Genomic DNA, 27067 nt, shown 5'->3' on the forward strand with positions numbered 1-27067 from the left:
TAATTTTGATTTCAACATAAACCCTTGTGGGTTAATTTGAAGTTATGGAGCATGCCAGCGCCACACTGGTTCCAATAGTGAAGCAGCCAGAACTATTCTGAGACTGTCTTTACTTAAATAGAACCAGGGCCAATGGGGTATCCAGATTCAGCTCACTTTATCCAAATTGACTCAATGTCAAGTGCTCTGGGAGAAAGGTGATGGGAGTTGTAGCCCTAGTGGGTAGTGGCCCAGTTAATTTTGTGGAGATTGATGTAGTACCCTGTTCTTCCCATCCCATAGTTAATAACTTCAAACTTACCTTTCCAATGAATGGTTACAGGCACAGAAGGAGGCTATTTGGCTCCAGTTGTCCGTTCTGGCTCTCTGCAAGAGTTATTCAGTTAACACCCCTCCATATTGCCCATTTTTCCCCATATTGCCATTGGTTCTTTTGCCATTCACCTTAATCCAATATCCTCTGGTCCTTGATCTTTCTGTGTCGATCCCCCATGATTTTGGATGCTTCTATCCAATCTCCTCTCATCCTACTTAAAGGAGCCATGATGTGGAGATGCCGGCGTCGGACTGGGATGAGCACAGCAAGAAGTCTCACAACACCAAGTTAAAGTTCAACAAGTTTCTTTGGAATCACAAACTTTCAGAGCGCCACTCCTTCTCCCAATGAAGGAGCAGCGCTCTGAAAGTCCATGATTCCAAATAAACCTGTTGATCTTTAACCCGGTGTTGTGAGACTTCTTACTACTCAAAGGAAAATGTTCCAGCTTCTCTAATCTATCCTTAAAACTGAAATTCTTCATCATTGGAACCTCAGAAATCTTCTCTGCACACTATCTGAAGCCTAAAATGTAATAACCAAATTTGGGTACAATATTCCAACTGAAGTCAAAGCAATGTTTTAGAAAGATTCATCATGACTTATTTGCTTTTATAATCTTACACTTCTTTTTATAAAGCTGAAGATCACATATTCCTTTTGAATCACTTTCTCAACTTGTCCTGCCACTTGTGCAGATATACCTCTCAGTCTCTCAATTTCTACACTTTCTTTGTAATTATACCCATTATTTTATATTGCCTTTTCCTCATTCTTCTGATTGAAATGTATCACTTTTCACTTCTCTGTATTAAATTTAACATGTCCATCCCTTCCACCAACCTACCCGTAGCTTCCTGAAGTCAATCATTATCCTCTTCACAGATTGCAATACTTCAAAATCTTATGCCATTTGCAAATTTTGAGACTTGTGCACCCAAATTTAGCTCATTAATGTAGATCATTAATGTAGATCAAGGAAAGCTGATGCCCCTTCAGTATATTCTTCCAATCCAAAAAATGTACATTCATCATTACTTTCTGTTTCCTGTCACATCACATTTGTTCCCATCTATTCCATGGATTTCAACATATCAAATGCTTTAGGCAGCCCAAATACACCACATTACCCTCCACAACTCTATCTCTTACCTCGTCACAAAACTCAATTAAGTTAGTTAATCATGATTTGACTTTAAGAAATCTTTGCTGCACTAATCCACATTTACCCAAGAGACTGTTAATTTTGTCCTGGTTTATCATTTCTCAATGTCTTCCTACCAACCAATAATAAACTGAATGGCCTTGCTGAGTTTATCCTTTACCCATCTTTTTGAACAAGGGTGTAACACTTGCCATTCTCCAGTCCTCTGTCATTATCCTTGAACTATGGATGATTGGAAAATTATAGTCAGTCCCTCTGCAATTTACATCTGTACATCTTAGTATCACTGGATATATTCCATCTGGTCCTGGTATTAGAAAGACTGGTTGCAATGTATAGTTTAAATTATAAAGATAGCAAAAATAATGGCAGAGGGTGTGGCAAGAATCCAGAGTGATGCTTTTATATTATTTACAATTGAATCACAATTTTTTGTTTTACAAAAATGTCAGTACTTAAAAATCAAACTTTTAATGAAACAAAATAGAAAACTGTTCAGGGAGCATAATGGTCAGCAGATTCAACCCACTTGTTTTATGTCCCTGCCATTGGTAAAGGTGCTGGTGTATTTCTTTATAGTAGGAAGTCTCACAACACCAGGTTAAAGTCCAACAGATTTATTTGGTAGCAAAAGCCACCAGCTTTTGGAGCACTGCTCCTTTGTCAGGTAAGTGGGAGTTCTGTTCACAAACAGGGCATATAAAGGCACAAAACTCAATTTACAAAGTAATGGTTGGAATGCGATCTTTACAGGTAATCAAGTCTTAAAGGTGCAGACAATGTGAGTGGAGAGAGGGTTAAGCACAGGTCAAAGAGATGTGTATTGTCTCCAGCCAGGACGGTTAGTGAGATCTTGCAAGTCCAGGCAAGGTGTGGGGGTTACAGATAGTGTGACATGAACCCAGTTGAGGCTGTCCTCATATGTGCGGAACTTGGCTATCAGTCTCTGCTCAGTGACTCTGCGTTGTCCTGTGTTGTGAAGGCCACTTTGGAGAACGCTTACCTGAAGATCAGAGGCCAAATGCTCGTGACTGCTGAAGTGTTCCCCAACAGGAAGTGATCACTCTTGCCTGGTGAGCAGTGTTCATTCATCCATTGTCGTTGCATCTGCGTGGTCTCCCCAATGTACCATGCCTTGAGACATCCTTTCCTGCAGGGTATCGTGTAGATAACGTTGGCCGAGTTGCAAAAGTATGTACTGTGTACCTGGTGGATGGTGTTCTCATGTGAGATGATGACATCCATGTCGATGATCCGGCACGTCTTGCAGAGGTTGCTGTGGCAGGCTTGTGTGGTGTTGTGATCACTATTCTCCTGAAGGCTGGGTAGTTTGCTGCGGACAATGGTCTGTTTGAGGTTGTGCAGTTGTTTGAAGGCAAGAAGTGGGGGTATGGGAATGGCCTTGGCAAGATGTTTGTCTTCATCAATGACATGTTGAAGGCTCCAGAGAAGATGTCATAGCTTCTCTGCTCCAGGGAAGTACTGGATGACGAAGGGTACTTTATCCACCATGTCCCGTGTTTGTCTTCTGAGGAGGTCAGTGCCGTTTTTCGCTGTGGTGCATTGGAACTGTTGATTGATGAGTCAAGTGCCATATCCTGTTCTTATGAGGGCATCTTTCAGTGTCGGGAGGTGTCTGTTGTGATCCTCCTCATCTGAGCAGATTCTGTGTATATGGAGGGCTTGTCCATAGGGGATGGTTTCTTTAATGTATTTAGGGTGGAAGCTGGAGAAGTGGAGCATTGTGAGATTATCTGTGGGCTTGTGGTACAGTGAGGTGCTGAGGTGACTGTCCTTAATGGAGATGTGTGTGTCCAAGAATGCAACCGATTCCAGAGAGTAGTCTATGGTGAGTCTGATAGTGGACCTTGACGATGTCATCATATAGTTGTTCCAGTGATTGCTCACCATGAGTCCAAAGGAAAAAAATGTCATTGATGTATCTAGTGTATAGCATCAGCTGAAGGTCCTGTGCAGTGAAGAGGTCTTGTTTGAATATGTGCATGGAGATGTTGGCATATTGAAGTTCGAATTTGGTCCCTATGGCTGTTCCGTTTGTAAGGATGAAATACTGGTTGTTGAAGGTGAAGACATTGTGGTCCGGATGTAGTGGATGAGTTGTAAAATTGCATTGGGAAACTGGCAGTTGTCGGCATTGAGTACTGAGGCAGTTGCAGCAATGCCATTGTCGTGGGGGATGCTGGTGTAGAGTGCCAAGACATCCATTGTGACGAGGCGTGCTCCTGGTTCAACTGCTCCATATGTGCTGAGTTTCTGTAGTGTTGTGACAAAAGCTGGGGGTTCTTTGTACAATGGGTTTCAGGATGTCCTCAACATAGCTGGAGAGGTTCTCACACAGGATCCCATTGCCCGATACGATGGGACAGCCGGGTATGTTTGCCTTATGTATCTTCAGGAGTATTTCTTTATACCAGTTGACTGCTGTGTTGTCAATCAAGACTGTGGCATCAAATGAGTGATTACAGTCATTGATTGTGTTGTGGTTGATAGAACTCCTTACCTTTTGATTGCCCACACTGTGCATCTGTATGCCTATGTGACTAATATTTGTGAACTATGGGAAGAATCAATACAATTTTTATTAAGTTGCTTAGTTGCAATGGCAAAGCTCTATATAAAAATCTTGTATCTTAAATAAATATTTGATTCAATTGTTCTTTATATTCTAGTATGTAAATGTATCAATTTTTACATGTTGACATAGAGATGGCATCTATACGTATTTGAACTGCTTCAACAATTATTTCAAAGCACTCTTGTTCAGGGTTCTCTTAGTTTATATGTTTCCATTTATACTTTCAGAAATTCCTTTCCCAGTTTAATGTTGATTTATTTAATATTTTAGTCTATAATTATATTGATTTGGAATTAATATAATTGTCAATTTTCCAAAAATACTTCTACATTTTTTTATTTTATAATTTTTATTAAACATATTGCAGTATTTTGTACAGCATTTCTCTGAGGTTGGAAGCATCAGTCGCTGAACTTCAACCTCAGTTTGGATCTGATGGTTGTTCTGTGAACCTGGTTGAAGTCTGCACATCTGCCATTATGATTAGAGAGATATTCTGGTTCATGGAAATTTTCTGTTTTCCCTTTCCCCTTTCCCTCTGCGATACTTTTTGAGTTGAGTTCTATTGGTCTGCACAAGTGGCGTCTTGTAGCTTGTTAGATATTGTTTTGTGGATTGGATGTCTAAAATCTAAGAATTGTTTTTTTTTAAAAATGGTCTCCCCCAGTTTTCTCTCTGTGTCAGAAAGTGTCAACTCCTTGCAATGATGTTTGAAGCCATTCTTCAACTCAAGCCTCGCCAGTGAGTGATAGCAGACTATTTGAACATATCTTTTTAACCAGACCCCGTGAGTACTGGCAGGCCTCTGGAACATTGCCTGAGTGGCCATTCTTCTTACTTGAACCTGAGTGGTGAGTGTTGGCAGGTCAGACAAAGCATCACAACCATATCTAATCCTTTTTTGACTTGATTTTCCTATGTGTCCACTCTCAAGCTGAAGTCACTGAACGAGATTTCTGGATGATTCCTTTGCTCTGCCTACTTTAGGATGCTCTGGTCAATTGTGTCCCAAATTGTGCCCTAACTGAGAGCCATTAATTCACCCCAGAGTAGAGGTGAAAGCCTGGGCCTTCTAGTTAGAGCCAATTGATTTCTTCAATTTACAGCTGGCTAATGGTTCAGGATTTTTCCTATGGATCCTGTGGTTGATATCCATGGTGAAGGCATTGTAAAGAATGAAGACTGAGTTTGCTGCAAATAATCACCATCTGTTATCTCTGGTGTTGGATTATAGAACATGAAGAACATGGAGAACATGAAGAGGGAGGTAATGATAATGATTCCCAATTTCTCTTTGTATTGCCCCTGCCATCTTTTACTTATATATAACTTAACAATACAAAACAATTCCAGCACTCTTAATGTTGTAATATCATGAAGGGCAAGCATTTCAGCATTTTTTGAACTATGGCTGCACAGGGCTAATTTGTACTTCTGTACCTTGCCCAAGCAACCAAGGTATGTTGACAGATGATCTGACTTTGGAAGCATCACAGCAGAACCTAATCTTGTCCTCACCCAGCATCTACACATGGAGTTACAGCAGAGTATATCGATAGGGATCGTTAAGTGGGAAGTGATGTTTTTCCTATGCCTGGCTCAAAGCCATTGGGAACAACCGTAATGCTGCCACCAACATCCTGTCTGAATCCTGGCTGACTAAGCAAGGACTAAGGATTCAGCCTGGAGCCTTCCAGTAACATCTCACTTACCTACTGGGGTTTTCCCCTCGTTTTCTTTTATTGTTAGTCATTTCTTACCATACACCATCTGAGAAAATTTTGATTTAAGTATTTCCCCTTACCTAGCTTAGCTCAGCGATGGAACTCATCCAAGGGCACAAACACTGCTCCTTACCAGTTTATAACATACACACATGATTACTAAATAACAACTGCAATGGAACTCACTTGGATCTTAATTGCTTGTTGAAAAAGTAGGTGTATGTTTTCACTGGGTGCCGAAAAGAACAAACAAATATGTGACATGATGTGCCAACTTTTAAATCAAATCACAGCATGAGTAGTACTGAGGGCTAGTAAGTGTCTAATATCTGCCTTCACCTAACATCAATAAAAATAATAGATAACTTTTAAGAATAGGCTATTGGATAAATGTATTTACAATTTGATTTGGCTAACAAAAGAATGTGAAATTCTGATATATGCAATTGGTTAAAGTTTTTAAGTTTATATATTAGTGTCGCAAATGGCTTATGTTAACACTGTAATGAAGTTAGTGTGAAAATTCCCTAGTCACCACACTCTGGCACCTTTTGGGTACACTGAGGGAGAATTTAGCATGGCTAATGCACCCAACAAGCATGTCTTTCAGACTGTGAGAAGAAACTAGAGTATCCAGACGAAACCCACATGGGAGAATATGCAGACTCTGCACAGACAGTGACCTCAGCCAGGAATCAAACCTGAGTCCCTAGCATTGTGAGGCAGCAGTGCTAACCACTGTGCCGTTGTGTTAGTTAGGTGATAGGTCAGCCTCACCCATATTAATTTCAAGAAGAAATGTTTACATTGGTTTCTTGGTATAAACTTAGCTCTGTGTGTTTAGGATGTCACCTGGACAAAGAAATTGGTTATAAAAGTGCAGTGTCAGAACAAATTAAACTTAAATATCTAACTACTTATAGAAAGTGTTTGCATATATCACGATTTCATGTTGATTTGAATTTGGAAATGTAAATAAAATTGCAAATGAGTACTGAGTGAACTTGTAGCTCGAATGACATTTCAATTGTAAGCAAGTTTTGATGTCATGGAATTGATCTTAATTGTGGTAACAGTGAATTAAAATGTTTTTGATCTGTTAGAAAAGTTTGATCTTGAGCATGGTATGGACTTCTTTGTAGGTGCAATTATCAAAACCAATTTTAAGTGGGTTCCATTCTACCTGTAATAATTCACAATCCTTATTCTTAAAAATCTGTCAACCCTACAAATCTCAGATTTCCAAAATCCATTTTGACATTTAATAATCACTACTTCCTCATTCATCCAACATTTTCTACTATTCTTTTCAACATTACTTGTGTCATTCAATGTGGACTTTTATCTTTCACGCTGTTCTCCTAAATCAAAGACAATGAAGGAAAAGGTTGTACTGTAACCTGACCAAGGATGGTGCAGACTAATGTGCACCTGATCAAATATCATTTCATGTGTCTACAACGATGAACAGATTTTTTGGTTGAGAAATTTCTGCAATAAAAGGTTCAATGTTAATCTTAATATTAGTGAAAAGGGAAAATGTTCTGCATTCTTTAAAAAATGCGATTTAGGGTGAGTTGATTGCCTTTAGCAAAGGGATAAGCCTGAAATGTCAGGAATTTAAGAGTGTTGGAATGATACTTGTGATTTTTTTGTTTGGGTTCATGTGTAACAAAGTTGTCCTTTATTTCAACTATCAGATGGTTTTTCTGCATGCTGAAGTGAATTGCGGTGAAAGTTGTATTAATGGTGTCAGGGTGTGATGTTTTGTTCTTGTGCAGATTTTAAATTGTATACTGGTGTCTCCTGATGTAACTTATAACATATTGATGTCAATATTGTTCCTTTTCTGCTTTTCCACCTTGTGCTTTTCAATTGTCTGCACTGCTGCTTTTCTGCTTGCTGCATGCTAACGCCATCTTCAGAAGAAGGTATGTGGTATAAGTTAATTTTATCCCTACCTTTTCCTTATTCATTAATTTTTCCCTCACACTCCTTTGTCCTTTCCTTCGCCCTGAGCATTTCTTAGTTTTAGTTAGTTTTAGCATTTCTCTTTTTCCTTCTTTCTCCCTTATCTTTCCATTGCTCTGCTGTGCCCTGATTTTTTTCTTCATTCTACTGTTTAACCCTTATCTTGTTTTCTCTTGTTTACCTTTTCTCTTTCCATCATCGTTTCCTCTTGTATTGGTTTCCCTTTCTTCTCCAGCTTCATTTTCTTTTCTTTTCTTGTTTATTCTAGAATCCTGTATTTTCCTTTAATTGCAATGTTGTGAATCCTCTAGTTTTCCCAATAATTGCATATCCTCCCTGTTATAACTGTGTACGCTTCATTATCCCCAACACTTGTGTATCCTAGACTATCCCAAATATTCTATTTCCTTCATTATTACGATATTTCTGTATCCTCCATTTTCCCCTATAATTATGTATCCTACATTATCCCTAATAATTGTCTACTCTACACTATCCCCAATAATCCTGATTCCTACATTATCCCAATAATATCCTTCGTTATCCTCAATAATTTTGTTCATTATCCCTAATCATTCTACATCCCCCATTACCAATTATTGTGCACCCTTCCATAGCTCTAATCCTTTTGCATCTATTCCTTCCTTTTCAGTTCGTATGTATTCTTCTTTCCCATTCAATTTCCATGGTTATCCCCAAAAAGTGTATATCACTCATTACCCCAATCATCATGTGATATCTTGAAATTTCCCTTGTTATTATTACTACTTATAGAAATTCAGGAATTTTTAATTGGGATAATTTGAGCAGCTTTTGATTGGGAGAGATATGATAAATACTTAACTATTGGGCTATTAATTGTTCTGAGGCTAGACAACCTTTGTGTTAAGTTAGTGATGCTGAAAAGTGACCCTTGTTGCTTTTTGTTAATTTATTGGTTCATTTTGATGTTGTTCTGTTTCTGGCATGTTCTTGTCTTTTGCTTTTCAATGCTCAGTATTAAAACAAATTTTGCTTCTTTGTATTTGCTACTTGTTGTATGTACCTGGCATTTCCCAGAAGCGTACGCTGAAGAAGGTATGTCGCTGTCTGTTATTCCAAGTCACCTTTCCTGGAAACATTTTAGACCAGTTATATTTTGGAACTGTCAGACTCTCTGATAATGGGAATAGTTTTATCCCGCCCTGCTTGGTGAACACAGTTAAAGTAGCTGTGCAAAGACCTTCCCACTAAATACTATCTTAACTGGGCCCTTCATACATGTCTGAGATGTCTGCCTGATTCATTTGGGATATCATTAGTGACTTTCTTCCTCTTCCCGTACCTCGTGGTGCACAAAGGCAAACTTTTGTCTGTTTCCACAGCAAATTATTCCTGCGATAGGTCACTCACTAATTTATTGTCAGCGGCTTATAGCTTGAGAGGTGCCACTCTGCATCAATCCTGGCTGACCAGTTGTCTCTCCATTCCTACTCCCTGCCATTGGCACGTTGAAATGATTTTGCAGGCTGAAACTCAACTTGTTTGTCCGCGTTTTGAGCGCACTTTCCATAGCTCTCAGATCCTGGGCTTGGACTCGAACCCTGAGCTTCTAGCTCAGAGGTAGCGATACTATTCACTGTGTCCCAAGACCTCATCATTACTGATATCTAGAATATTATTTGGGCTCAATAGCTTATTGAGCAGGGTGCTCATGTGAACCACCTGTTCTTCAAAATGTGGAAGGAAAGTGAAGGAACAAGTCCTCTAATTCGAGTGGCCATCTGGAGGAGAAGGGCTGGCGCGATTCAAAAGATGTGAATCAGCTGGATGGATTAAAATGGAAAGGAGAATTTACTACTGTGGACAAACGTTTTCCTACAAAATATAACCCAAATTCGCGCTGACATCTCTTTGCCAAGTCCAAATCAAAATGGAAGGGGTTTTGGAAAAGATATGCATAGGTCATAACTGGAGTTGTGATGTTGCATGGGAACATAGAAACAGGAGTGGATTATCGTTAAGGCAGTCACTGTACTCGCACCTACCTTCTTCAAACCCTGGAATGGGAACCATGTGGCCCTGGTTACCGTCACTTTTTTCATGCCATTCATTTATCCATTACTGTTATCTTGTTTCTGCTAATGTTGCTTCAATTCTTTGCCTGATTCAATGGGTTTCCTTGGGATATCTAAAATGCTGACCTCTTTCTCTAAGTGCAAAAGTAAGCCAATTATTCAACATGCCAGATATTTCCTTATTACCCTTACTGATGATTGTGTCAACATTATCAGTTTTTAAGAGGCCAACATTGCTTCTGAGCACCCTTTTCTCCCCCTGATTGTAATTGTGAGTTGTTTTATGTTAATTTGTTTTCATCCTCCCTTTTTGTGGCTTTGTAGTCCCTTATTGTTCTTTGTATCTCTCCCAGCTGCCAGGGTCTGTGTTTTATATCCTCTTTCTTTTAATTTTTGTGTTGATTCTTACCTCTTTAGTTGTCCCTAGCTGCTTATTTGGCAAGCAGAAACACTTGTCTTTTAGAAGTATAGACTGTTCTGTATCACAAATTCATTACTTAACACCTCTCACCAACCTTCTACTTAACCCATTTACACATTTGCCCCTTTTGTTGCGAAGCATTTCTGCCTCATTTCATTGAAGTCAGCCTTACCTAAAATCTAGAGTCTTAATAGCTATTCCCTTCAAACTCAGTTTGGATCTGATGGTTGTTCTGTGAACCTGATTAAAGTCTGCACATCTGCCATTATGATTAGAGAGATATTCTGGTTCATGGAAATTTTCTGTTTTCCCTTTCCCCTTTCCCTCTGCGATACTTTTTGAGTTGAGTTCTATTGGTCTGCACAAGTGGCGTCTTGTAGCTTGTTAGATATTGTTTTGTGGATTGGATGTCTAAAATCTAAGAATTGTTTTTTTTTAAAAATGGTCTCCCCCAGTTTTCTCTCTGTGTCAGGAAGTGTCAACTCCTTGCAATGATGTTTGAAGCCATTCTTCAACTCAAGCCTTGCCAGTGAGTGATAGCAGACTATTTGAACATATCTTTTTAACCAGACCCCGTGAGTACTGGCAGGCCTCTGGAACATTGCCTGAGTGGCCATTCTTCTTACTTGAACCTGAGTGGTGAGTGTTGGCAGGTCAGACAAAGCATCACAACCATATCTAATCCTTTTTTGACTTGATTTTCCTATGTGTCCACTCTCGAGCTGAAGTCACTGAACGAGATTTCTGGATGATTCCTTTGCTCTGCCTACTTTAGGATGCTCTGGTCAATTGTGTCCCAAATTGTGCCCTAACTGAGAGCCATTAATTCACCCCAGAGTAGAGGTGAAAGCCTGGGCCTTCTAGTTAGAGCCAATTGATTTCTTCAATTTACAGCTGGCTAATGGTTCAGGATTTTTCCTATGGATCCTGTGGTTGATATCCATGGTGAAGGCAGTGTAAAGAATGAAGACTGAGTTTGCTGCAAATAATCACCATCTGTTATCTCTGGTGTTGGATTATAGAACATGAAGAACATGGAGAACATGAAGAGGGAGGTAATGATAATGATTCCCAATTTCTCTTTGTATTGCCCCTGCCATCTTTTACTTATATATAACTTAACAATACAAACAATTCCAGCACTCTTAATGTTGTAATATCATGAAGGGCAAGCATTTCAGCATTTTTTGAACTATGGCTGCACAGGGCTAATTTGTACTTCTGTACCTTGCCCAAGCAACCAAGGTATGTTGACAGATGATCTGACTTTGGAAGCATCACAGCAGAACCTAATCTTGTCCTCACCCAGCATCTACACATGGAGTTACAGCAGAGTATATCGATAGGGATCGTTAAGTGGGAAGTGATGTTTTTCCTATGCCTGGCTCAAAGCCATTGGGAACAACCGTAATGCTGCCACCAACATCCTGTCTGAATCCTGGCTGACTAAGCAAGGACTAAGGATTCAGCCTGGAGCCTTCCAGTAACATCTCACTTACCTACTGGGGTTTTCCCCTCGTTTTCTTTTATTGTTAGTCATTTCTTACCATACACCATCTGAGAAAATTTTGATTTAAGTATTTCCCCTTACCTAGCTTAGCTCAGCGATGGAACTCATCCAAGGGCACAAACACTGCTCCTTACCAGTTTATAACACACACACATGATTACTAAATAACAACTGCAATGGAACTCACTTGGATCTTAATTGCTTGTTGAAAAAGTAGGTGTATGTTTTCACTGGGTGCAGAAAAGAACAAACAAATATGTGACATGATGTGCCAACTTTTAAATCAAATCACAGCATGAGTAGTACTGAGGGCTAGTAAGTGTCTAATATCTGCCTTCACCTAACATCAATAAAAATAATAGATAACTTTTAAGAATAGGCTATTGGATAAATGTATTTACAATTTGATTTGGCTAACAAAAGAATGTGAAATTCTGATATATGCAATTGGTTAAAGTTTTTAAGTTTATATATTAGTGTCGCAAATGGCTTATGTTAACACTGTAATGAAGTTAGTGTGAAAATTCCCTAGTCACCACACTCTGGCACCTTTTGGGTACACTGAGGGAGAATTTAGCATGGCTAATGCACCCAACAAGCATGTCTTTCAGACTGTGAGAAGAAACTAGAGTATCCAGACGAAACCCACATGGGAGAATATGCAGACTCTGCACAGACAGTGACCTCAGCCAGGAATCAAACCTGAGTCCCTAGCATTGTGAGGCAGCAGTGCTAACCACTGTGCCGTTGTGTTAGTTAGGTGATAGGTCAGCCTCACCCATATTAATTTCAAGAAGAAATGTTTACATTGGTTTCTTGGTATAAACTTAGCTCTGTGTGTTTAGGATGTCACCTGGACAAAGAAATTGGTTATAAAAGTGCAGTGTCAGAACAAATTAAACTTAAATATCTAACTACTTATAGAAAGTGTTTGCATATATCACGATTTCATGTTGATTTGAATTTGGAAATGTAAATAAAATTGCAAATGAGTACTGAGTGAATTTGTAGCTCGAATGACATTTCAATTGTAAGCAAGTTTTGATGTCATGGAATTGATCTTAATTGTGGTAACAGTGAATTAAAATGTTTTTGATCTGTTAGAAAAGTTTGATCTTCAGCATGGTATGGACTTCTTTGTAGGTGCAATTATCAAAACCAATTTTAAGTGGGTTCCATTCTACCTGTAATAATTCACAATCCTTATTCTTAAAAATCTGTCAACCCTACAAATCTCAGATTTCCAAAATCCATTTTGACATTTAATAATCACTACTTCCTCATTCATCCAACATTTTCTACTATTCTTTTCAACATTACTTGTGTCATTCAATGTGGACTTTTATCTTTCACGCTGTTCTCCTAAATCAAAGACAATGAAGAAAAAGGTTGTACTGTAACCTGACCAAGGATGGTGCAGACTAATGTGCACCTGATCAAATATCATTTCATGTGTCTACAACGATGAACAGATTTTTTGGTTGAGAAATTTCTGCAATAAAAGGTTCAATGTTAATCTTAATATTAGTGAAAAGGGAAAATGTTCTGCATTCTTTAAAAAATGCGATTTAGGGTGAGTTGATTGCCTTTAGCAAAGGGATAAGCCTGAAATGTCAGGAATTTAAGAGTGTTGGAATGATACTTGTGATTTTTTTGATTGGGTTCATGTGTAACAAGGTTGTCCTTTATTTCAACTATCAGATGGTTTTTCTGCATGCTGAAGTGAATTGCGGTGAAAGTTGTATTAATGGTGTCAGGGTGTGATGTTTTGTTCTTGTGCAGATTTTAAATTGTATACTGGTGTCTCCTGATATAACTTATAACATATTGATGTCAATATTGTTCCTTTTCTGCTTTTCCACCTTGTGCTTTTCAATTGTCTGCACTGCTGCTTTTCTGCTTGCTGCATGCTAATGCCATCTTCAGAAGAAGGTATGTGGTATAAGCTAATTTTATCCCTACCTTTTCCTTATTCATTAATTTTTCCCTCCCACTCCTTTGTCCTTTCCTTCACCCTGAGCATTTCTTAGTTTTAGTTAGTTTTAGCATTTCTCTTTTTCCTTCTTTCTCCCTTATCTTTCCACTGCTCTGCTGTGCCCTGATTTTTTTCTTCATTCTACTGTTTAACCCTTATCTTGTTTTCTCTTGTTTACCTTTTCTCTTTCCATCATCGTTTCCTCTTGTATTGGTTTCCCTTTCTTCTCCAGCTTCATTTTCTTTTCTTGTTTATTCTAGAATCCTGTATTTTCCTTTAATTGCAATGTTGTGAATCCTCTAGTTTTCCCAATAATTACATATCCTCCCTGTTATAACTGTGTACGCTTCATTATCCCCAACACTTGTGTATCCTAGACTATCCCAAATATTCTGTTTCCTTCATTATTACAATATTTCTGTATCCTCCATTTTCCCCTATAATTATGTATCCTACATTATCCCTAATAATTGTCTACTCTACACTATCCCCAATAATCCTGATTCCTACATTATCCCAATAATATCCTTCGTTATCCTCAATAATTTTGTTCATTATCCCTAATCATTCTACATCCCCCATTACCAATTATTGTGCACCCTTCCATAGCTCTAATCCTTTTGCATCTATTCCTTCCTTTTCAGTTCGTATGTATTCTTCTTTCCCATTCAATTTCCATGGTTATCCCCAAAAAGTGTATATCACTCATTACCCCAATCATCATGTGATGTCTTGAAATTTCCCTTGTTATTATTACTACTTATAGAAATTCAGGAATTTTTAATTGGGATAATTTGAGCAGCTTTTGATTGGGAGAGATATGATAAATACTTAACTATTGGGCTATTAATTGTTCTGAGGCTAGACAACCTTTGTGTTAAGTTAGTGATGCTGAAAAGTGACCCTTGTTGCTTTTTGTTAATTTATTGGTTCATTTTGATGTTGTTCTGTTTCTGGCATGTTCTTGTCTTTTGCTTTTCAATGCTCAGTATTAAAACAAATTTTGCTTCTTTGTATTTGCTACTTGTTGTATGTACCTGGCATTTCCCAGAAGCGTACGCTGAAGAAGGTATGTCGCTGTCTGTTATTCCAAGTCACCTTTCCTGGAAACATTTTAGACCAGTTACATTTTGGAACTGTCAGACTCTCTGATAATGGGAATAGTTTTATCCCGCCCTGCTTGGTGAACACAGTTAAAGTAGCTGTGCAAAGACCTTCCCACTAAATACTATCTTAACTGGGCCCTTCATACATGTCTGAGATGTCTGCCTGATTCATTTGGGATATCATTAGTGACTTTCTTCCTCTTCCCGTACCTCGTGGTGCACAAAGGCAAACTTTTGTCTGTTTCCACAGCAAATTATTCCTGCGATAGGTCACTCACTAATTTATTGTCAGCGGCTTATAGCTTGAGAGGTGCCACTCTGCATCAATCCTGGCTGACCAGTTGTCTCTCCATTCCTACTCCCTGCCATTGGCACGTTGAAATGATTTTGCAGGCTGAAACTCAACTTGTTTGTCCGCGTTTTGAGCGCACTTTCCATAGCTCTCAGATCCTGGGCTTGGACTCGAACCCTGAGCTTCTAGCTCAGAGGTAGCGATACTATTCACTGCGTCCCAAGACCTCATCATTACTGATATCTAGAATATTATTTGGGCTCAATAGCTTATTGAGCAGGATGCTCATGTGAACCACCTGTTCTTCAAAATGTGGAAGGAAAGTGAAGGAACAAGTCCTCTAATTCGAGTGGCCATCTGGAGGAGAAGGGCTGGCGCGATTCAAAAGATGTGAATCAGCTGGATGGATTAAAATGGAAAGGAGAATTTACTACTGTGGACAAACGTTTTCCTACAAAATATAACCCAAATTCGCGCTGACATCTCTTTGCCAAGTCCAAATCAAAATGGAAGGGGTTTTGGAAAAGATATGCATAGGTCATAACTGGAGTTGTGATGTTGCATGGGAACATAGAAACAGGAGTGGATTATCGTTAAGGCAGTCACTGTACTCGCACCTACCTTCTTCAAACCCTGGAATGGGAACCATGTGGCCCTGGTTACCGTCACTTTTTTCATGCCATTCATTTATCCATTACTGTTATCTTGTTTCTGCTAATGTTGCTTCAATTCTTTGCCTGATTCAATGGGTTTCCTTGGGATATCTAAAATGCTGACCTCTTTCTCTAAGTGCAAAAGTAAGCCAATTATTCAACATGCCAGATATTTCCTTATTACCCTTACTGATGATTGTGTCAACATTATCAGTTTTTAAGAGGCCAACATTGCTTCTGAGCACCCTTTTCTCCCCCTGATTGTAATTGTGAGTTGTTTTATGTTAATTTGTTTTCATCCTCCCTTTTTGTGGCTTTGTAGTCCCTTATTGTTCTTTGTATCTCTCCCAGCTGCCAGGGTCTGTGTTTTATATCCTCTTTCTTTTAATTTTTGTGTTGATTCTTACCTCTTTAGTTGTCCCTAGCTGCTTATTTGGCAAGCAGAAACACTTGTCTTTTAGAAGTATAGACTGTTCTGTATCACAAATTCATTACTGAACACCTCTCACCAACCTTCTACTTAACCCATTTACACATTTGCCCCTTTTGTTGCGAAGCATTTCTGCCTCATTTCATTGAAGTCAGCCTTACCTAAAATCTAGAGTCTTAATAGCTATTCCCTTTCAAACACCATGTTGAACTCTGTCACATTAGGTAAATGCTTATGCATTTTTAGGGGTGTTAACTAAACCTATCTCATTACTTAATCTAATTTGCTCCCTTGTTGGTTCTTGGGCATGCATTGCAGAACACACTCAAGAAATTCATCACCTTTCTGACATATCTGCCTATCCCAATTGATATGAGAGTTACAATCCTCCATTAAAACCACTCTACCATTGCTAGACACTTGTCTATTCTCAGTGTTTATACAAGGCACCATAAACACCTTGTGCCAGGAGACGTATGCACAACTCTCACAAGTCTTAAATCTTTTTTTATTTCTTATTTCTACCCATAAAGTCTCCACCTCCCATTATATACTCTGAAAGTGGACTGTCCAATGTGAAAAATAAGACCAGTGACAACCAAAAAAATCTGTTGGTTTGGTTTATATTCTAAACAGCAATCTTTTGTTGTTTTGAGTAAAAGACATATTATTAAATCTACAATTCATGATGTTGGTCATATCAAAACCTAATATAATTGTTTGAGTGTGAATGTTATACGTTATGTTACCTTCTATATGTTTTGCCACCATCCAATATTTATGATACAGCTGAAGATTTGTCAGTGGCTTAGTATTTGTTCACGGACAGTTTATTAAACATAGCTTTGAATGCTACGTAACCCGGCTTCATATTTATGATGATGGATGAAGAATGTTTGAACACTGACAAAGGACAAATATGGAGACTGTTTATCCCTGTTGGTGTGAAAGATTTTTATTCCTGACGTTCAGGAATATAAGGGTGATTGAATGATATCTATCATGTTTTTATTTTGGGTTCATGTCTGTCGAAGTGCGCTTTGTTGTAACAATTAATTGGTGTATGTTACCTAAGTAAGTTTGGAGTGAATGTATGTGAAGGAGGAGACTTTTGCTTCTGTGTATATTTCTCTTTATTCTTATACTAGTTTTTACTGCTAACAAATATAAGTAAAAGTCAATATTGTTCCTTTTATGCTTTTCTGTCTTGTCCCTTTCAATCCCTGCATTGCTTCTTTTCTGCTTGCTGTACATTAACACCATTTTCAGAAGAGATTGCTGAAGAAGGTATGTAATGCAATATCCATTTACGCTCCCTTTTTTTTCTTTTTTCCTCTTATTGTCCTTTTAGTTTCCTTCATTTTTATTTTCCCTCTTGTTTTTCCTTTTATCCTTATATTTTGTCATTTCATTTTCTTCTTCATTCCCCCTTTCCTTTTCATCGAATGTTATGTTCTGATCCTTTTTTTATTTCAGTCCTCTGTTTTACCTTCATTCTCTTTTTCTCTCATTTGCTTTTTTTCTCTTCTAATTTTCATTTGCATGTTACTGTTTTTCCCTTGTTTTATTACCTCCTCATGTTCATTTACTTATCCTCAATCATTCCACTTCATTATCAATTCCAATGATGTCGTATCCTTCATTTTGCCCATTATTTTGCATTAATCATCCCAATCATTCTGTATCCATCATAGTTCCTAATTATTCTGTGTTCATCTGCATCCTCAATGCTTATGTATCACCCATCATCACCATTTATTAGTGAGATATTATAATTTCCTTCATTACTCCTTAGTTTCTGTTTCTATTAGATAAAATTTAATCAGCTTTTGATAACATGAGTGATGGAGGCATTGCCAATATGTAATTATAGGGCTATTAATTGTTCTGGGAATAGCTAAACTAAGTTGGTAATCTATGCTGAAAAGGTAACCCTCTTGCATTTAGTTTAATGATTTGTTAGTTCTTCTTGGGGCAGCCCTGCGTCTGCTGCATTGACATCTTTTGCTCTTCAACGCTTAGTATTAACATGTATTTTGCTTCTTTGTATTTGCTGCTCACTGCATGTACCTGACTTCTCCCAGAAGTGCACCATGAAGAAGGTATGTTGCTCTTTGCTGTTTTTTATAAATCATGCATGGGATTCCAAGTTATTTCAAATCTCTTTTTCAGGGAATGCTTTGGACAAGTTATATTGTCCCTTTCCAGCCAGTGTGTAGCTAATATTGCTGTGCAAAGAATTTCCACCTATTACCACTTGATTCTGCTTGCTACCTCTTAACTGAGGCCTTGTAGAGGTTGCCAAGGTGCATGTTTGACTCAGGAGGGTACCACATTTAATTAGATCCTTATCTTGGCATTCAAATTCAGATTGCATTTTAATGGCCTATTGCATATCTGCTCATCTTGATTATCCTGCTCAATAAAACCTGTTGGGGAAGAAGTGCCTTTAGTTTTGTTTTGTGTAATTTTACATTTTAAACCATATTTTTTGGGTGTTTCATCGAAGGATGTGTCATTTAATCTACAATTCATTTACTTGATCATCTTCAAAACACAATGTATGTCCTGACCGTGAAAGTTCTACATTTATATGTCACCCTCTGTATATTATGTCATCAACTAATAATTGTGACACAATAGAAGACTTGTGGATAGAGTTTGCTCATGGATAGTCCATAGACACAACTGTGTCTGGCACATATCCTAATTTCATATTTATGGTTAGGGAATGGATAATTGAGAGCATTAGCTAAGAATTAAAGAAAGAAATATGCTATGAATCTGTTATTCTGAGTAATTTTATGTGCATCTAGAAACATTTAATTTTATTTACATATAGCTATAAAGTAATGCATATAAATGAACACATGAGGTTAGAATTAGCCTTGATTATGCCAAAACCATAACCTAAGCAGAGGATTGAATCCATGTTGGCAGTCAAGGTGTAGTTAGCTATACTCACGTTGTTGATTCTCACCGAGCGCAATCACTGCTCAATTTAATACAATTCCACGTGTGATTCTGGACTCCAAGTAATTGTCCGAATAGGGCCAGGTGATGTACGACAGAGGGTTTTAATTGTTAGCAAGATGGTCAAATGAGTGTCAAGCAGCCTGCAAAATAGGCCCCATCTGACAGAGTTGGTTCAGTTTAATCCTGAGAAAGAAGTCAGAGCACAAACACATCTGACTGAAATCAGGCTTTGATACACATCAAACTATTCTGACCTCCAATCAATAGTGCAAGCAAGGTGTTCCATATCCTGAGTGAATCTTTAGCGCAGAATGAATCAGTGCAAGCCCACAGTCAGTCTACAAATTTCACTAAGTCGAATAACGATCCTGAACACATTGACTTAATCTTGTTTTACTCTGTTGTGTTTTTTTCATTGCAATGGACAGTTTATGGAAACGAAGATGAAGACGGTATTTTTGCTTTATCACCAACATAAATTTACCCCACTGAATTCTAACTGTTTTCTCCTTCCCCCTAATTCTCTGGGGTTAATTCTTCTAAACGTGTGGCTTGAGGTGATCCAGTAGCAGTCTATATATAACACATTATATAGCTGCGAGATTCAGCTAGTACTTCGACTAACAGATTTCAATTTCGTGTTCACTACATGTACTATGACCTGATTATTTTTGGTTTAATTCACAGTGCTGGTTGCTAAAATATTAATGTTTTGTCTGTTACACTGTCAGTTTCATAATCGTGTCTTCATTTCATAATTCAACTTAATTTCTTGGAGGATTAGTGTGTGTGCTTTGGCTGATAACATTGGTAGCATAATGTGCCAAATTAGAAAGTGGTGTAAATATGAGTTGGGTGACATGGCTGGACTGTGAGAGTATTAACAAGAGGTCCTGACTCGAAGCTGTGCATCAGCTTCTCTGCTGCAGAAAGGTCAGGCTAAAATGGATGCAAAGGTTATAAATTGGGTGAGGATAGTGTGACAGATTTAATCTTCACACTGCCCACTCCCGCAAAACAACTTTTTTTTTCAAAAGACTGGCAAAATTCTAAAATGGAAGCGTTAATTTTCAAACTGTTGAAAATCATGCAGGATTTTGTATCACCCCCTTTAACTGTTTTTTTAAAATCACATTTTGTTACCTGATTTCCTCTAAAGGGAAATGCAACATTTAATGAATCAGAAGTGGGGACAATCTAAGGCTATAAGTACCTTGATTGGCTTTAATGGCACTGTGATCTGTCACTGAGGAGAGCAATTGCATTGTGTTTATATGTGTGGCGCCACTTTTTCGGAAATAACCCCACACATTGGTGAATCAATAGATCAGTTGGCCTCGTTCGCTGGCATTCACTCAGTGGTATGCTGATGGGCAGAGGGCTGGAAGAAGGAGCCAATAAACAGGCCAGTGGGTGAGCCACCATCAACTTGGTGAGTTAAGCTGGTTGCTCAAGTAGGCACCTGCAGGAGCACACAACTAAACACTGTCCTGGACTGCGAATTGCTGCTATAAATCGAACATTGAAAGCTGAGCTATTGAAAGCCACTTCTTTGCAAACATTTTGTTTCCTTTGGGGGGCACAGTTGTGTGTAGTTTTCCTCACAGTGAAGTCATGTGTGAATAAAGTAATGTTGCATTTCAGTGTGGTTTAGGGCAGTGCCCTGTGTGTTTGTGAGCAAACAGGAAACAATATTTGCTATTTCCCCTGAAGGCGGTGTGTTTCAAAGATGAGATGATGTTTTCTATTTATTTTTAATGATCTACTGTACTTCAATGAAAGTCCAGTTCCCATACCCCATTGATAAAACAATAGTAGCAATAAAATTGCATTTCCTTTACCTCCACCTTCCCCTCCCCAGTCTTTTCTGTACAGAGATATTTAAGGCAACCTGCAATAAAACATTAATATTCAGATGTTCATTTTGTTGGTTATATTGTCAAGATGGTGCTGACCGACATCATCAGTTTAGATGGTCAGCAATCCTGACTGAAGAAGACACTTGAATGTGTATAAATAGGGGTTAAATTAGGCAGTTAAGTCAAAATCGCTATTTTCATGTCAGTCATTGCTACCATTGTATCTTCCTCAACCTTTTCAAAATCATGGACAGTACAAGTTGTGATGAGCCAGTTCCGCTGTTAATTATAAGGATCATTATGTGTTGTGAGGGAAAGCTGGAAATCGGTCTGACCCTCATTGCTATTTGATTTTCTGGGTGGGGTTTTGAGCCTTAAGTGCCTTCTTAACTTCAACCCTTTGCTTTAACTTCTGATGTTGAAATCAACCTCCTCATTGACCGTCTGATCTTTCTAAACCTCCCCTTGAAGGTACGTGATCAATGTCCACCTCACTGGGATTTCTTGCCTTCCTAAATAGCGAGCTGCCTAGAAGCAGCGTGATTGCCAAGTGGAGCCTTGCCCACTCAACACCAGTGAGGTCCCACCATGAAAATGGACCTGGCATTCTGCCAGCATTACTGAGTTGTAGATACCCCACCCATTGCTTTTGGACAATCATCAATGCATTTTTATTTGACGCAAAATTGTCTCCACCACCTGAGTGGTGCCTTTTGTTGACCTTGCCTCATTATAATTCCATTGAAAATGATGGAAGCCGTGAATCTCTCCACAACTTTTTTTCAATTTGCTGCTATTTTTGGAAAACATTCATGGATTTGTTGGCCCATATACACCCTGCTTCCCCTCAGAATAACCAGGATAACGGCCAAGTCAATGAGCCTAATACTTTGCTTTGTTGTTCCATATACATTGCCTGAGGCTTGGAAGTAGAAAGATTTATTTCAAGCTGCAAGAACTGGTCAGCTGCAGAGAAAAGAGACTAAGGGCGGTGGATCCTCAGCACAATATACAAAATATTAAATAATTGGACGAAGTAAACACAAAATATGACTTCAAGAAATCAGACTATTCAAAGTATGCCTACTTAAAATAAGGAAAAACATCTAAAATCAATAACATCTTTTAAACTTGATGATTGTTGAAAGTTTGAATTCTTCTACAAGGCAGGACTGTGGAGTTAAAGCTCTGAAGAGGAAGAGTTCATGTGTAGTTGATTGCTGTGTTAAAGATTAGCCTGCAGAAAGGTAGAGATTTAATGGTTCATGGGGTTTTACTCCACCCAATATTGTTAACTGAACAGATTCATTTCCCTGCATTAACAGATAGTCAGAGTACTATGGTTAATATTAATTTTAAAAAGTTAGTTTCTTTGAAAACTTAACAGTTAGTTGATCCTTGAATCACTGTTCTCCTGCTGAGAACTTAACAAAATACAGCACCCTTTGAAAAAAATGATCAGATCTGTGAAGTGCCTCACTCCCTGTAAATCATTAATAAAAATCAGTTTCTTTTACTTTACTGTGTAATTATCAAAGTACCTGGCCGTACCAGACAAGCCAGAAGCACAAACACTCTTTAACTCTTAGAACCTCAGGCATGTTAATTTTGACTTTATTGAAAATGATAGATGGGAGGTAATTTGTAGCAGTTTTTTTTTAGATTGCTCTATTTTGTTATTATTATCTTCTTTGATCATTTTCACTTTTTATTGTTCCTTTTTTCTCCCCTCACCTATTTGGTCTTAAGGTATTAACACATGTTGAGGAACTGTTCCCCAAGTGCTGGATCCCTCATGGTTAGAAGAGTGGGGGGCGGGGGAAATGATTGACTAGATTCCTGGTTTCTGACTGGTATTCCAGAAACATTTGGCTGAAATATCTGTGGCCAAGGATCATGTGTACACAGGAGCAGGCTCACCTGTGATGGTTTCCATGACTGAACAGCCTGACAGCATTCATAGCGTCATAGAGTCACAGAGGTTCATTTATAGCATGGAACAGGCTCTTCAGCCCAACTTGTCCATGCTGCCCTTTTTTTTAAACCCCTAAGCTAATCCCAATTGCCTGCATTTGGCCCATATCCCTCTATATCCATCTTATCCATGTCACTGTCTAAATGCTTTTTAAAAGACAAAATTGCATCTGCCTTTACTGGTATCTCTAGCAACTTGTTCCAGACACTCACCACAGCCTCTGTGTGAAAAAATTGCCCTTCTGGACATTTTTGTATCTCCCCCCTCTTACCTTAACCCAATGCCCTGTACTTTTAGACTCCCCTACCTTTGGGAAAAGATATTGACTATCTAGCTGATCTGTGCCCCTCATTATTTTAAAAGATCTCTATAAGATCACCCCTCAGCCTTCTACACTCCAGAGAAAAACTTCCCAGTCTATCCAGCCTCTCCTTATAACTCAAACCATCAAGTCCCGGTAGAACCCTAGTAAATCTTTCCTGCACTCTTTCTAGTTGAATAATATCCTTTCTATAATAGGGTGACCAGAACTACACAGGATTCCATGTATGGCTTTACCAATGTCATGTACAACTTCAACTAGACATCCCAACTCCTGTATTCAATGTTCTGACCGATGAAACCAAGCATGCTGAATGCCTTCTTCATCACTCTGTCCATCTGTGACTTCACTTTCAAGAAGGTGTTTACACGATGTTCTTTGTTCTGTAACTCTCCCCAATGTCCTACCATTAACTGAGTAAGTCCTGCCCTGGTTCAATTCACTGATAAATGATCACATAGGAATAATGCACATTTGAATGAGATACTGAACAATGACCACCACCTGTAGAACCGTTCCTAACATGGAGTCAACACCTTCAGGGAAAAAAAAAATTTAACCTGTAATGTGGCAGATTGTACTTTTTTTTCCAGAAAAAAAAGCTACAATATTTTGATGTCATTTATGTGGTACTTTGTCTTTAATTTTGTATGAAATGGCTAATTTCATTTTTATTTTTTGTTTTGTTTTGTTTTACTACAGAGGAGGAAAAGCCAAGGATGAAGTGAGTAGCGATTTGAAGATTTATTTAACACAGGAACACTTCTAAAATGTTAATTCGCCAAAGGCTTTCATCAGCTCCATTGCTTTGTTTGGCTCTGGGACTCCAGTCATAACTCGCTGAGGAGCAGAATATTAATTGAGCCTGGGTTTTATCATTTTTCCTCTGCTCCTTTTTCTTTCCCAATAGGAGAAAGCAAAGAGAAACTCACCTGCAGGTGGTGTTGTCCTAGCACCTAAATTGTTTTGCAAAACTATAAAATGCATTGTTTTGCACTCCTGTCTAATTCTATGGAGAAACTTCTGGCTACAAATGCAACCATTGTGGGACTGGAATGTTAGAAGTTGAATATTCTGTACTGCAGCAGATTAGTAGATGACGGAGAGTGATCCATGTATAAATTGCTGTTCAGATTTGGCAATCCCAGTAAAAGGTTAGTGGAACAATGATACTGTAATGGGCAGGAGGATAGGTAATCAGAGGATGCAGATTTAAGACGATTGCCCCATATAGGAGGCAGATGAGTAAACATTTTTATGTGGCCAGTTAAGATCCGTGTGAGAGGGTGGTGGAAGCGTACTCTTACTCAAAATGAAAACATTTACAAGGTGATGGAGAAAGAACAGAATAAATTGGGTAGGAATTTCAAAGGGCCAGTACAGGCACAATGGGGGGAATGGATGCTGCATCATTCCCTTGTTTTTGTACGATACAATCCAAAAGAAGACAATGTGAGTGTAAAATTTGCTCCTATAAGCAATCAGTTTCAGTGTTTCCAGTTTCTGTCTATGGATTCTGCTCTTAGAGCTAAGCTCCCAGCCTGACTATGGGATGAATAGAGATAGAGGCTAGATTATTTGCACCATTCTCAAAAGTTGCAGGTTGCAGATAGAATGACAAAATTGTAGCTCTAATTTGACAGCCCACATTGCCATCAAATGCAGTTTTTTTTTGGCATTTAGGGTCATGGCATTACCCTGTGATCTGTATGGGAATGTATATTTAAAAAAGCTGACTGAATAAATAATGTAATCTGTATACGTTATTGCAAATCTTGCAGAGCTTGCAAACTTTCTATCCATATACCTTGCTTTCCATTGATAGAAAAACATGCCAAAAACATTGTGACAACATGTATCATTGTTCATTGCTATGTCAATATTTTCAACTTGTGCAACATGGTATCCCTGATGATAAATATTGTTCTTTTCCTGTCCATGCCTTTCCAAGTTGTGTCTTGTTCCCCATTTCTTTTTTTTCATGAATTCCCATCTACTTCCCTCCAGCTTTTCCTCTGTGCATCTCTTTTTCTCTCACCTTCACTGTCTTTCTATTTCTCTCCTTTTCTGCCTGTCTCTCCTGTTCTGTCATGTTTTTCTCTTTTGACTCCCTCATCATGTGTGCTATTTTCTAAATTTTCTGTTCCCCTCCCTGACCTTTCTTTCTGTGTGTCTGTGTGTGTGTTTCTCTATTCCTAATTTCCTTCTCATTCTTCTTCCCATGTGGTTCTCTCCTTCCCTTCTGCCTGCCTTATCCTTCTGTATTTACCCCCTTTCGATCCATTTGTCCCACCTCTGTTCTATCCTGGTTCTTTCCCTCTCCTCCACTTCCATTTCTGTCTTTCTATTGCTTTTTTTCTGCCCATGTGTTTCTTCTTCCCTTCTTGTCCCTTATTTCTTTGTCATCCATCTTTTGTTTGTTGCATTCTCTCTGTTGCTGTTCTCTAACTTGTGTTCCTTTCTCTTGTCATTTGTAGATATCTCTTTCTAAGTTGTTTGTCCAGGGTAATTCAGGGATCCCATTCTCTCTAATTTGAACTTTTGTTCAAAGGAACTAACCCTAATTCTCTGATGCATGTTTCCATTGAGTGTGACTCAATGCTTGGAGGGCAAGAGGTGCTAAATTTTATCCATTCTTCTACTTTGCTGTATTCACTTTCCCTTTTTGTTACCTTCCCCTGGTCAGCTTGCCATGGGAAGATTGGGGAATGAGAGGGAAGTGAGCAGTCTAGACAACTGACACGGGTCATGAGAGTTTATTGGGGTTACCACGCTACTATGGGGAACAGGAAAGAGCTGACCAGGATCATTACAACAGTGCAAGGTGCAACAAGAGCTTTTAAGTAGTGGTGATGATAGTCCGTTGTGGCAACTGTGGAAAAAGAATGGCCCTGGAAAGGACAGTGTAATGGGTGGATAATCCACCAATATATCCACCAATGTTTAGAGTGAAAATTGCTGCAGTGTCTTTAACTGAAAAAAAATTGTGGAGGCGGATACGTGATGCAGAGCAGTAGAGATAGCGATTAGGGTATTGAAATTGAAAATGTTTCATTTCCCAGAGTGCACACAGCCTTCATCAGAGTGAAGAAGCAATTCACAGAGAAAGCTCCAAAAACTATCACAACCTGTTTACAGTTCTAGCTGTCATTAATTCTTGTTCCATTATTACAGAATGTCTGCTCCCAAAATCCCAGAGGGAGAGAAAGTTGACTTTGATGTGAGTACAGAGTTATCAAACAGACTATTTATTGTTCAATAAGCATGTTTTTTGTTGGTGGCTTCATGAGCTTTCGTTCTTTAATATGTAAGATCAAAGTTAGTAACAATTGTAAAATCATTAATGATGGTCATTTCTATTCCAAGTAGGATTCAATGAGGAAGTTAATCCAGAACTTTTGCTATTTTTCTCTTTTCCCAAAGTAGTCTCTTTTTCTGTTCCCATAGAGAGGTACTGAAAATCGTACAAGGTTCCAGAGGCACTGGCAATTCTCTAGAACTTATTTAAGTGGCAATGCTTTTATGTGTGGGACCAGAAAATTAACATCAGTGCACCATATAATCATATAGCGATCACAGCTGCTTCTGGATGTACCATTCAATCATATCACAAAGTGCATTCCCAGAAAAGATACTAAGATAAGGGGGTGGGGGGAATGAATTTAACCATGACTGTGTGGTTAAGACCATTACTGCGGTACATTTGGTATAATTAGCCA

General features: G+C 38.5%; 1 protein-coding gene across 10 annotated transcripts in view; it reads left to right on the top strand.

The window, feature by feature from the left end:
- The first annotated feature begins 5296 nt into the window (after positions 1-5296).
- The window catches only part of tnnt3a (troponin T type 3a (skeletal, fast)), a 37984-nt gene continuing 16213 nt past the window's right edge, over positions 5297-27067 (top strand). Inside the window, exons 1-7 of one of the 10 annotated variants that reach the window (XM_080190305.1) lie at positions 11273-11305; positions 14787-14804; positions 17486-17503; positions 18301-18318; positions 19621-19644; positions 24051-24072; positions 26523-26568. In XM_080190305.1, the coding sequence (XP_080046431.1) occupies positions 24068-24072; positions 26523-26568 (51 nt within the window). In that variant the 5' untranslated portion in view covers positions 11273-11305; positions 14787-14804; positions 17486-17503; ... (1 more) ...; positions 19621-19644; positions 24051-24067. Of the gene's footprint in view, positions 5345-8831; positions 8850-11272; positions 11306-14786; positions 14805-17485; positions 17504-18300; positions 18319-19620; positions 19645-24050; positions 24073-26522; positions 26569-27067 lie in introns of those variants that run through there. The other 9 variants (XM_080190306.1, XM_080190309.1, XM_080190307.1 and 6 more) reach the window with 9 other exon arrangements.

This window comes from Carcharhinus amblyrhynchos, chromosome 6 (assembly GCF_965287045.1).
Source record: "Carcharhinus amblyrhynchos chromosome 6, sCarAmb.v2.hapA, whole genome shotgun sequence".
Taxonomy (NCBI): domain Eukaryota; kingdom Metazoa; phylum Chordata; class Chondrichthyes; order Carcharhiniformes; family Carcharhinidae; genus Carcharhinus; species Carcharhinus amblyrhynchos.